General features: G+C 46.3%; 1 protein-coding gene across 4 annotated transcripts in view; it reads right to left on the bottom strand.

Annotated features, from left to right (window-relative positions):
* The window catches only part of HABP2 (hyaluronan binding protein 2), a 38,997-nt gene that overhangs the window by 14,400 nt on the left and 11,697 nt on the right, over positions 1 to 12,900 (bottom strand). For 2 of the 4 annotated variants that reach the window (XR_013525121.1, XM_009010296.5), the window contains exons 2-5: positions 9,768 to 9,804; positions 6,606 to 6,714; positions 2,866 to 2,982; positions 1,273 to 1,380 (exon numbers count right to left, since the gene is read on the bottom strand). Coding sequence is in view for 2 of the 4 variants with exons in the window: in XM_009010296.5 (XP_009008544.4) it covers positions 1,273 to 1,380; positions 2,866 to 2,982; positions 6,606 to 6,714; positions 9,768 to 9,782 (349 nt within the window). In the remaining 2 variants the exon portion in view is untranslated. The remainder of the gene's footprint in view (positions 1 to 1,272; positions 1,381 to 2,865; positions 2,983 to 6,605; positions 6,715 to 9,767; positions 9,805 to 12,900) is intronic. The other 2 variants (XR_013525122.1, XM_002756437.6) reach the window with 1 other exon arrangement.

The raw sequence follows: 12,900 nt of genomic DNA, 5'->3' as shown, positions 1-12,900 counted from the left end.
TCACTCATAGGTGGGTGATGAAAAATGAGGACACATGGACACAGAGAGGGGAGTACTAAACACTGGGGTCTATAGGGGGAAAAGGGGAGGGCCAGTGGGAGGGGGAGGTGGGGAGGGATTGCCAGGGGAGAAATACCAAATGTGGGTGAAGGGGAGAAAGCAAACAAAACACACTGCCCTGTGTGTACCTATGCAACTGTATTGCATGCTCTGCACATGTACCCCAAAACCTAAAATGCAATAAAAAAAAAGTTTACATTTGGCAGGGCATGATGGCTCACCCCTAAAATTCTGGCACTTCGGGAGACTGAGGCAGGTGGATCACTTGAGCCCAGGAGTTTAAGACCATCCTGGGCAACATGGTGACATCGCTACAAAAAAAAAAGATAATCACTGGGTGTGATGGCATGCACCTGTAGTCCCACCTACTCAGGACACTGAGGAAAGAGAATCACTTAGCCTGGAAGGTGGAGGCTGCAGTGAGCCATGATCACATCACTGCACTCCAGATGACAGTGTGGGACCCTATCTCAATAAAAAAAAAATAAAGTTTATGTTTGACAAAAAAAAAAAAAAAAAAAAGAAAAGAATAAGTGAAGAGGGCACCAAGGAAAGAAGTCAACCACAAAACCCTACATATACCTAAAACCAAGTAAGACGGTTGCAAGAGCAGCCCAAATCCAGGTTTTCTCTGGGGGTAAAATTAGCCCCTAGGAGTCCTATTCTTGATGCTTTATTCCATGGCCTCATGTTATGCCTACAAGAGTTCACTAAAGGCAGACAGAGTCAGGATGGCAGAATGAAAGAGCATGGGCCAGAAGTCAGGCACCAGGGCTCTAATTTCTGCTCTGCCACCTAGCTAGCTGTGTGACCTTGATCAAGGTTTCCGTTCTTTAACTGGGTTGGGCCTCATGTGCCATGAGATCCTTCTTGCTCTCCATTTGAGGACAACATTACTCTGTTGCAGTTAGAACAAACACTCTAAACATAAAATTCTGAGTTTGGAATACATCTTGGTTAGAGTCCAGCTCTTAGCCCCTCTCAGCCTCAATCTTCCCATCTGTAGAATGAATGTACTAGCTCCATCTCACAGTGCAGGGGTGAGGATCCAGTGAGAGGCTGCCTGGGACCCTGCAGAGAAATCCATTATGCATGATACAGTATTTGCAGTTATAATCCTTTCCAGGGAGCCATGCAGTGCTTTCTCACACAGAAAGGACTGCCTCTTGTTTAACTCAGAGGGAAGAGTGGATTTAGTGACGATGCACTCACCTTTCTGACATTTAGTCCCAGAGAAAGGGTCCAGGCAGCTGCAGGTGAAGGTGCTCCCATGGACAAGGCAGTCCCCACCATGTTCACAGGGATTGGGCTCACATGGATCTAAGACACACAGGAAGAAGGTGATGTTGGTAAGGATGGCAGGTGAGAAGCCCCCCAACTTTTTCATCTAATTTCAGTCTCCTGCCCCTAAATGAGAGAGTAACTACCTAGCCAGAAACCGGGGAAAGGAGGAAACCATATGTTGTCCTTAAACAGCAAAGAAAACTGCAGTCACCTGACCAGAGAGAGGGATTCAGGTTAGTGAGAGGAGAGGCGAGAAGGAACCATGACTGTCTCCCCTCGGCCTGGCTTCAGATGGGGCCTTTCTCATTGAGAAACTCCCCTTTTCCCTCATCAGTGTTTTTCTCCTCCCAGTCTTGCTGGGAGTGCCACAGGGTCTGTCTCTGATGCTGAAGGTATTTCACAAGCCTGAAGACCTCCCCTACTTCCAGTGCCCAGGGGTGGAGGTCAGGAGTGGGGAAAGAAAACCCACCCCTAATGAAACGCAAGCTTTCTGAACATCAGGAGAGAAGACCAAAGGCAAGAGGGTGACAGAAGAATTGGCGGCGAGGAGGAAATGACCCAGTGGCCTTCATCTTTCTTCAACTACTTGTTCAGTTAGATTTTGTCATATTTCATCTGTGCCTGTGGCTTTTCATGGTTGTCTGAATGGATCTTCCCTTGGGGAATTCTTTATCCTTCTGTTCACACACATTGTTCTTTGGTTCAGGAACTAGGATCCCTGGGCCCTGCTCTTGTTTTGATGGTCCCTTCTGATGTTCCCCCATGCCCTGTATCTTGGCCCTGCCTTCCAGGCCACTTTGCACAGTTACACAGCTTTTATTCCAGCTGCTAAGCGCTTTCCATTCCTTCTTCTGGTTTAGTCACATGGCGTTGCTTGGACCCAGCTTCTTATTTTCCTTTCTGTCCCATTGCTCGGGTTAAGAAGCCACGAAAACAAAAACAAGTGTGGTAGAAGCACACGTGTGTGAATATACACACACGCACACACACACACACACAATCTAACAACTGTGGAAAGCGTCTGAAGAGTGAATGGAGAAAGAAAAAGGTGAAAGGGAAGGAAAAGTGCTGGCAAAGGCAGAAGGGAAGAAAAGTCCCAAAGCTGAGTGTGTGCATGCTATAGTCCGGTGCTCAAGGCTTACACAGACTTCCTGCATCCTTAAGGTCTAACCTGTAATCTAAGCCATGGGAATGATTTTGAACACAGCTGCTATTCACAGCATCAGGAAACCTGGACAATGCTGCATTTACTTGATGCATGACCTTGGCCAAGTCAAATTGTCTCCTAGCATCACTTACCTCATCTGCCATTTGAGGCGTAGGGCAGATGGTCTCTAAAAACCTCCCCAGTCCTCACAATACATGAATATAACAGAAAAAAAAAGCCAGTTCAAATAATTTCTTCCACAGCTATTTTACAATGCTGGTCAGAGAGGAGAGAGAGGTCCTTGCCTGTGGTCCCATGTACAGTGCCCTCTGCCCTTCTCCCAAGAGAGTCCCTGAAAGAGATTTGGCACCTACCGACTTGGTCCTCAGTGTAGTACCAGTCAGGATTCTCAGGTTGGGCAAGTGTGCTACTGGTAGTCTCTTCCTGGTCAGAATACTCATAGCTTTCATCATAGAGGTCAGGGGTCCAATCTGCAGGGGTGGGAACAGGACAGAAGAAATCCTAAGCATTGGACTCAAATAAACCAGCATTTTATTTAGTTAGATACCTTTTCCCCGAAGAATTCAAAGTCCTGCAGGAGAAACCATGTGTCTCTCCAGCTCTGCACAGTGAGGGGAGTAGAAAGGAGGGCTCAGGCGTGGCATCTTCTCACTTGGGGGGATGTTATGGCCTGGTAAGGTAGTGTTGACATTTAGCAGGGTAGTGAGCACCTGATTGGAGGTTAAGAGAAGAAGCCAAGTCGTGGCTTTCTACTCCCTTGATCTTGGGTAAGCCAACTGTATCACTGAGTCTTGGTTTTCTCATCTTTGAACAGCAGGAAGAGGATTGGGACCTAGCATATCTCCAGGGTCCTACATGAGGTCTGCCTGGGGTGAGATCACACTGTACTTGAGTGCCTGGTTGGTTGGCTTATCCTGTGAATAATATTTCTTGATGGGACCTCATTAGTCACCGTAGCTGAATGAAATAAAAGAAAACTCTTCATTTTCCTTTTGATCATAGCATCAAACTACTCCCAAGCAGTATCTATAGAGTCATTTTAACAGATAATATTTATTAAGCCTTTTCTATGTACCATGCCCTGTGCTAAGCACTTAATATGCACCTTTTAACTTCATCTTCATAAAAATATAGGAGATGTATTATTCACTCTAAGCTGAGAAACCCGAGGCTGAAAGAGATTGAGTAAGTTGGCCAATGTCACACAACTAACATGAACTGAGGCAGTTTGTCTCTATACAACCCCTATGCCTCACTAGCTCAACCATTTCAGCTAGTGCCTTACATTGCCTCGGATACTTCCACGCTTACCCTTGGGAAAATGTGTTCCACCATCGGCACTGAATATCCAGCCTGCTCATTAGGAATTTCCCAAGGATAACCTTGTAAAAGTCCATGGATTTTGCCTACAGCTGTAACCCATACACTAGACTGTTCATTGGGAAAAAATAGGCATGTGTAAGGGTGTCTGGACTCAAGCTCTTTGCTCTCTGGGGCCTTGGGGGAGATCCTGGTAGGTCTGTGGAAGTTTGGGATTTGAAGAAAGTCGAGTTGACTTTGCTCTCTCCAGCCAGCCGGAGTATGGCAAAGTCGACAAGCTGAAGCTACAAGGAAGCCGTCCAGAGATGCATATGATAATAAAGCAGGAGCAAATGCAGATAGCTGACTTGAAAAGGCACTCCTATGGAGCCAGCTGATGGCTTGGAGGATGGCACTTTACCTAAGCCTGATTATCAACCACATTATCTTACTCGTCTCTCAGTCATTCTGTTAGAGTCTTTATCTTTCTGGCTTTTGAAAAATCGACTTTTGCACAATGACTGTTTTATATTTCCCATTAAAATGGAACTATCTTTTTATTTCTCTTTTGAATACGCCAACTCTGGTTTCTTGCCAAAGTTTCACCTCATTTATCACAGTGTCAAGTCAAGACTCCCTTGGCTTGCTCATTATTTCTCCCGAACTGCTTTTCCCCACTATGAAAATGCTCCCGGGGGAGGCCACCTTTCTAGGGCTGAGGATCCAGTTTGAAGATAAGGCCATTGTCTTCCTGGAGCAAATAAAGTTTTCCTCCATCTAGCATGATAAAGCAGAGAAAGAGAGGGAGAAAGTGAGAAAAAAATGTTTTTTCTGAGTTTGACATGAAAGATTTCAAACTGACATTTAAGAGAGACAATGGGATTTGGTAATGAGATGACTGCATTGCTTATTTATTTCTTTTTCTTTGGAGAATTTATGTTTGTTTTCCCAACAGGTGTTTATAGATAAGTGCTCTTCAGGTTGTTTCTGTAATTTCTCCCATCTCTCCCACAGGTTGGCAGTCAGACTGGCTAATCTTGGTGAGGTCATTAATAATTGCTTCTTTTGCAGATATTTAGAAGATTCTGATGTAGATGGTGGCTTTTCCACGTGACGAGGGATGAATGAAATGTCTGTTAGAGGATTTTGATTTGAATCCAGACCTAGTAACAAGGTCTGCTCACCTCTCAGTGAAGCCAAAGAAAAAATAAAATACACTGGCTTTGAATGTATTCCTGCTAAGCAAGGCTTTCTACTCTCTGGGGCCCATGGGCCTCTCAGTTGAGGTGGATAAGACCAACAGAGCTCAGTGGCCCCAGATGGCTCGGGTGGAAGAAGCCATCCAGCTGGTGGCTATGCAAGGAAAGTCACCAAAATCCTTTGCATTTAGGCTGGGCAGCCATGTGGTTTGAAGGTGCTTTATAGGAATATTATCTGGGAGGGTTTCTCCACCTCCAGGCTTAAATCTTATTTTGTCTTTCCCATTATGTTGGCACTTAATCCTATTGTCTGCATAAGTAACTTGTCTTGTGAACCTACAGTGGACCAAGTATTATGCTAGGTGCAGGATGGCATTGGAGATAGTGGAGAGTTATACAAATAAGAGTAGGATGTGGCTTTGTCTTCAAAGAAGCCTCCAGTTACAAGGTTGGGTGGGGAATGAAGGCCAGCTAAGGAAGGTGATTAAAAGGTAGTAAAGAGGTAAAGGATCTAGGAGTGACCAAGTCTAGGCCTGGTAGCCTCAAGTTCCACAGTCAGATTCTGCTTTGGTATGAGACAATCTGAGGACAAAAATAGCCCTTGATTCTCCACCGCTCCCTGAACCCACACCCTTTGCCACGTGACTTTTCAGCTTCTCCCACCAAGAGATGGAGTCAGTTTCCCTGCTCCTTGGGTCTGAGTTGGCCTTAGGACGTGCTTTGGCCAATTGCAAGTGTGATGGAAGGTCAGTGTGCCAGCTCAGAGCCTAGGCCTCAAGAAGTCTTGTTTTCTCTCACCTCTCTCTGTCTCTCCCACTCCTGGACCCCTGTGACTGCCATGTGAACAGTATGGCCTTTTCTGTAAGAGCATACGAGAACATGTGGGCAATGGCTGGCCTAGTGGGCCTAGCCAAAGCCTCAGACATGTAAGAAAGGCCAGCCAATACTCAGCAAGATGAGATGCCAGCCAATCTGCCAGCTGCTGCAGACACATGAGCAAGCCCAGTTAGGATCAACTGAGCTTGATGCAGGCCAGAAGAACTGCCTAGCTGAACCCAGCCGAAATTATCAACCCAAAGAACTGTGACCTAAATACATGGTCAGTGGTTTAAGCCACTAAGTTTGGGGTAGTGTGTGATGCACTAAAAACAAACCGACACACAGGGCTTGATTGATATTAGATTGCCAATAGGATAAGAATTTTTGCCACAAGAGGATTCCTCCATGGCCCAGTTGGCTGGAGAGTTTTAAGTGTCAAAGCTGGCACCTCTGTCTTGGGTATTTGGTCTATCTTATTTGTTTCCTCCAACTAGATAATTTCTTAAGCAAGGGCCATTTCCATTCCTCTTTTAACCCCAGAGGGCCCGGCACAAAGCCCTACATGTAGCTAATGTGTGTGATGGACAGATTTATTTTTCCCTTAGTGGCCAACCCTTCTGCCTTCTGATTGGCCAGCATGCAGCTTTGCTGGCACACACACACACACACACACACACACACACACACACACACACACACACACAAAGATGTCTGCTTAAAGCAGAGCAAATAGGGAATTTCAGTAAGAAACTATGTGAGAAATGGGTCAAATGTACTTGGCCAAGAAAATGCCTGATGAGCTCTGTAGAAATCTAGAAAATCGTCCACGTATTTTCTTGGGTAGCGAGGCACGGCAGCTTGACATAATCTGGTTCCACTGGTAGACTGTAGAAAAACAGTTCAGGGTTAAACACAGATTATTTGTGACTTTCTCTAAACTATAGAAAAGGGAAAAGCTTTGGGAAAGAAATGGGCAGCTGTTTGAACATTTTATATCAGGAATAAAAAGAAATTCTTGTGGGTTTGTCTAGTTTTCAGTCTGTTTCTAGAAATTATCCAGAAGGATAGTGAGAGTATCCTGAGTTAACCCAAATCATCCTAATAATAGGTTATAATGTATTGAGTATTTTCTATGTATAAGACACTAAACTAAATAAACAATCATACTTCACCTTAAAATAACCCTATGGCATTGGTATTATTATTCCTATTCTGCAGCTAAGGAAAAATGAAGGCCAAAGGAGATGACATCATAACCCAGACCTACCTAACTCCAAGTCTTATTTGCCTTTTTACAATCCTGGAACCTCTTATAGGTTCAGGTTTCATGAAACTCCATGGGTTTTAGCTTTCAGGAAGCAACATGCGTTGGGAAACCTTCTTAAGCACGTGCTCCGGGTCCCTTGACCAGGATTAACTCGGTCCATGTTCGGGGTCTCTCGGAAAACATGCAGAGTTCCTGTGATGGGGGCTTTGCAGCTGCTCTGGTTAAGGAGCTTGCCAGATGTGTGGAACGGAATCAAAATCCCCGGAATGTCGTCCCTGTTGGCGTCATCCATCACTGTGGCACAGACGGCTCCTCCAAGGGCCTCCCCAAACCCCAGCCCTGTCGGCCTGCATTTGACGCTTCCAATCTGGCTGGCGGGGCAAGCCCAGCAGAGACTCTTGCTGGCAGGCAGTAGGACAGCTGATGGATGGGCTCAGCCTGCGTTGCTGGGCAAAGCCAAACCAGCTTTGAAGACGCATTTCCAGAGGCCTGCTGGCTGTCGTGGCACCTGCTTTGGGGAGATGGGCAGAGTCTGTGCTGTTTGCTGGCTACCTCCTCTGCCACCCATTGGGGACTGTGGAATGGGCACCTTCTGCTCCGGCAAGGCCCTCACCATGTGCTGTCTCCAACAAGACCAACCAAAGAAGCAGCTTGCCCATGGGCATGAGCACGGTGTCTCCTTCGCCACACTGTTGTCTAGAGCCAGCAGGGAGCTGACAACACCATCAAAGTGAAAGCCCTGTGAGTGGTTAAGTCAGACACCGAAAAGGGATGTTTCTAAACTGAATCTCCTTTTTGCAACAAAGGCCCAACGTCTCAGCCTAGTCCCTGGAGGCTACGACACTTAGAGCTGGACTCTGGATCCCAGGAGCAGTCTGCTTCAGGGTCCCTTCATGATTACACCAAACTGTCTGAAGCTTTTGGCAGAGTTCTTGTAACAGCCAGTTTCTTGAGAGTTTAATTCAATACTCTTCACTCCCTCTAGGTGGTTTTTCAGCCTGCGCTTAAAAAGCCCCCATGATGGGAAACTCATTACCTCCTGAGAGCTCAATGTCCCATTCAGATTTTTGGACAACTCTGATGGTGAGAAAGTTCTTCCTGTTTGCAGATCAAATCTGACCCTGTAGCTCCCAATCCGTTTGATGAAAGCTATAAATCTATGGGCATACAGGCTAACTCTGCTCCCTTTCCATGATCTCTGTTCAGTAGGGCCACTGCTTACCGTTGCTCAGTTGTTCACTGCAGAATTCCAGGATGTCACGAACTCACTGAAGATGTCTCTTACAACTTTCTGGCAGCTGGCGGTGAAGTGAGGGGCCCTTGAGTCTTCTGTACTTTTTTTCTTCCAGTGTGTCACCCCATAGCTTCCACAGCCCCATGTCTCTAACCCTCAGACCCAAGGACCCCCTTCAGTGGTGCTTGAACAATTTGTGCTCAAGGCTAGGGAAGAGGCCACCCTTCCAGTCCCTTGGCTGCAGCCCCTCCCTGGACTCCATGTGTGGGTGGTGGTGTGGCCATCAGCTAGGGGATAGCTCTCTGAAAAATGCACCTTCAGAGGAACTGAACTGAGTCATTGAATAATATCCTTTGTGTGTGGAAAGACACAGATTTTTCTCTAAAACCCACACACCATGCTCATATATATTTCTCTTCAACTCCACAAATAACCTTTGAGCACGTGGGGTGGAATGAAGACCTGGCCTTATGTTTCTGCCCAACCAGGGCTTTGCTGCTGGAGAATATTGACTGTCAAACTGAATTTGGCCCAGTTACTGCCATCTTTGTGTCAAATAAATCCTTGATTCAAGGTTCAGATGTGACCACAGTCTCCATGTGTTGTCTGCCTGGCTATGGTGCTCTGTGGGTGAGCAGCCTAGATCTCTACCAGTGGGGATGCTGGCCTCTGGCTGGATGGAGTAATGAGTCGGATTTTCTCCCCTGGGGCTGAGAGCTCCAAAGGGAGACTTGAACCCAAAGCCAGAGGACCAGGAGTGAATGATGTGGAAGAGGTGGCCCTGCTTAGCCTGGGCACTGCTGTGAGCACCAGGCTGAGGACACAGGAAAAGGAGATGGTGAGAGAGAAAGTCTGTGAGACAGAGAGCCCGTGTGAAGATACAGGACCCACCAGGTAGTAGACGCATTGAGGGCGAGGAAGCAAACCATTCGGGCGAAGGGGACAATGGCGGATGTGCTGGTGGGAGGGTGTCATCAGGGCAGCTCAGCCTGGAGGCTGCCCTCCCACAGAAGGAGGTGGAGTGGATGAATGTGGCACAGGGCTGGCCTGCCTGGAGTCAGGCATTGTTCCATCTCACCCTCGCTCTGCCTCAGCCTTTCACTTCATCTCAGCCTCCAATTCACTGTGTGGCCAGGAGAAAGTTGCTTCCCCTCTCTGGGCCTCGTTTCATTATAAAATCAAGGGTTTTAACTACATAGGCAGTATTTCCCTTGGGCTCCTGAGCCTGGGTTCAGCGGTGTCCTTGGGAAACCCAAAATTGTGTAACGTATTGTGGGTGTACACATTTTGAAGGCAAGTTCTCAAAGGTGCCTGTGACACCCTGGAACCAGTTGAAACCTGAGGTCCCTTCAACCCTTCCATACTTAGGCCTCCTTTTCTCCAGCCCAGAACCAGCCTGGGGTTGGTGGGAGGCCCCAGGGAGATCAGCACACTCACCTGGGTCCAGAGCATCGAACAAAGACATCAGGGAGAACTGAAAAATAAAACAACATCGCAGATCAGGGTTGAGATGGGTCTCAGCTGGGTGTCCCCCTTAGCTGTCAGCCAGAGGGGATCCTATGGGGTGCAGGTGCACTGCGTGCTTTCTGATGGTTGTGACTGGGATGGAGGTTGGAGGGAAGGGGATGGGGTCTCTTTGAAGATACCCCACCACCTTGTCCTGTCCTTCTCCACAGCAGGGGTGTGCACCTGTCTGCACCTGTCCTTGCCTTGGAACATGGCTGCCCAGGTACTAGCATGCTCATCAGTTGCAGTGAATTTCATCTACTCCCTGCCTGATCACACATTGCTGCATTTCATGCTTCTAACAACCCTACAATGAGGCTAGCATCAGCCTTGTTTAGAGATGAGAAAACTTGGACTCGAAAATCACATAGCTGTGGTAGGATTAGGAATTAACGCTGAAATCTAGGTGATTTCTTCAGGTGACAGTTCCTGGGGGTTGGGGATGGACAGATGCTTAAAACTCTCCAGTGGCTTCCCATTGTTCTTAGAATAAAATGCAAACACCTTCCATGACCCACAAGCCTCCTCCCACACTCCCCCCTCCCATTGCCCCTGACTAAGCTTCAGCCACACCTGGCTTCAAAACGGCACAAGCTAAATTCTTCCCACCTCAGGGCTTTGGCAACTAGAAGCCCTCCCCCATGACCTTCACTAGGTCTCAGTTTAAATGTCATCTTCCCTGAAATGTCCCATCGATATGAGATTTCCCCATCCCACTGTTTAGTCACTACACTTGTTTATTCCCTCCGTGAACCTTATCGCAGTGCATAGCTTTATTTACCTGTCTTTTACATCAGACTCTGTCCTCCAGAAAGAAAGGCAGGGATCTTGTTTGTTTTGTCATTGATGTATTACCCAATACCTAGCATAGAGTTTGGCACATGGCTCCTCAAATGTTTTCTTTTTTTATTGTTTCACCTGGATGCAGGTGGGCTGAGGCAGAAAAGGGCATTAGCCTCAAAAAGTTTTTGTGAATAAATAATAATATACACAGTTCCATTAATATGCAGTATTCAACCAGAAAAGTAAAGTTTTACTCAATACCTGGAGTATGCTCTTTCACTTTAATCAGGGGTCAGCAAACAAAGGCCCTTGGGCCAAGCCTAGCAGTTATGTCTTTGTAAATAAAGTTTTATTGGAAAAGAACCATGCCTGTTTGTTTACGGCTGCTTTTTGTACAGAGAAAGTATAACCCCAAATATTTACTATCTGACACTTTACAAAGTTTGCTGAACCCTGATTTAAAGAAATGAGAGTTCTACCACTAGACAGCTTTCCCTTGGGTCTTGGCTGCCAGAAAGCTGAGATCAATGAGATACATCAAGCTAGGCAGTTTGGTATATTCGCTGCTTCTACCCTCAACAGAATTTGTAATTTTCTGTTTAACTGTAGGCTTTCTTACATGATTCTGGGAAGTAGGCAGATGATAAATTAGGAAAGAAAAATAAAAAGAAAGGGTGCATCCGGATGTGATGTACTGAGGATGTACATCAACAGACAGTATTCTTGGCAAAAAATTTACTCATGAGGAACATGGCGGATCTAAATTGTGACATTCAAATTGCAAGACATTCTACAAAACACCCAGTCTCGCCTCCAGAAAAAGAATGTCCACACCATAAAAGGCAAAAAAAAGATGGGAGGACTGTATTTTTATTCAGGGACATGGTAACGGAATGCAGTGTGTGACTCTTAATTGGAGCCCGGATTTAAAAACAATGGCATAAAGAACATTGCATGCTGTGGTTTGTGCTGACTTGGATATTTGTCCTCTCCAAACTTCATGTTGAACTTTGATCCCCAATGTTGGAGGTGGGGCCTAATGGGAGAAATTTGGGTCATGGGGGTAGATCCATTATGAATGGATTCCTGCTCTCACTCAGGGTAAGCAAGTTTTCACTCCACTAGTTTCTAGGAGCCAGTTGTTAAAAAGAGCCTGGCACTTCCACCCCTTCCTCTTTCTTTCCCTCTTGCCATATGATCTCTGCACACTGGCTCCCCTTTTGCTTCTACCATTGAGTGGAGGCAGCTTGAGGCCCTTGCCAGAAACAGCTGCCCAACCCCGGACTTTCCAGCCCTCTGAAATGCAAGCCAAATAAACCTCTTTTTTGAAAAATAAATCACCCAGCCTTCAGTAATCCTTTGTAGAAACACAAAACAGACTCAGACACTGAAACAAGTGGAAAATTTGAATACAGACATATTAGACAGTGTTACTGTGTCAACGTTGACTTTCTTGAGAGTGAACAATGGTATTGTAGTTCTGTAGGAAAATGTACTTATTCCTAAGAGACACATGGTGAAGTATTTAGAGAGATATCTGCAATTTACTTGCAAATGATTCAGCAAACAAACAGACAAAACAACTACACACACACACACACACACGCACGGGAGAATGAGAGACACAACAACTATGACAAAATGTTAACAACTGTGGCATTTATCTGGATGAAGAATATTCATTGCATTATTCTTCCCACTTTTCTGTAGGTTTGAAAAATGACAAAATAACATGTTGGTGAGGGGAAAGGAACACAAAGAAAGGAAGAGAGGCCGTTTGTTATCTGGGACTGTGCCTCTGTCTCATCGCCTCCTGGCTACCTCCCCAAACCGCTGTTTCTGCAGGCAGTGAGATGTGATCGCTGTTCTGTTTGGGGGATGATGGTGGGGATTGGTAGTTGGGAGGCCTGGCAGAGGAAGTCACTTCAGGCCTTAGGGGTGCTCCTGGGCCTAGGGCACTTGAACAAGGAATGCCAGAAATGAGCACCTCTGGGGGTGAATGCCAGAGAGATGCCATGAGGGGACTCCAATATGGTTTGGCTGTGTCCCCACCCAAATCCCATCTTGAACTGTAGCTCCCGTAATTCCCATGTGTCATGGGAGGGACCCTGTGGGAGGTAATTGAATCACGGGGGCATGTCTTTCCCGTGCTGTTCTCGTGATAGTGAATAAGTCTCACGAGATCTGATAGTTTTATAAAGCGCAGTTCCCCTGCACACACTGTGTTGCTTGCCACCATGTAAGATGTGCCTTTCACCTTCTGCCATGATTGTGAGGCTTC

This window comes from Callithrix jacchus, chromosome 12, assembly GCF_049354715.1.
Source record: "Callithrix jacchus isolate 240 chromosome 12, calJac240_pri, whole genome shotgun sequence".
Lineage (NCBI taxonomy): Eukaryota > Metazoa > Chordata > Mammalia > Primates > Cebidae > Callithrix > Callithrix jacchus.
The sequence above is the reverse complement of the archived record's forward strand: the minus strand, read 5'-3'. Positions and strand labels throughout refer to the sequence as shown.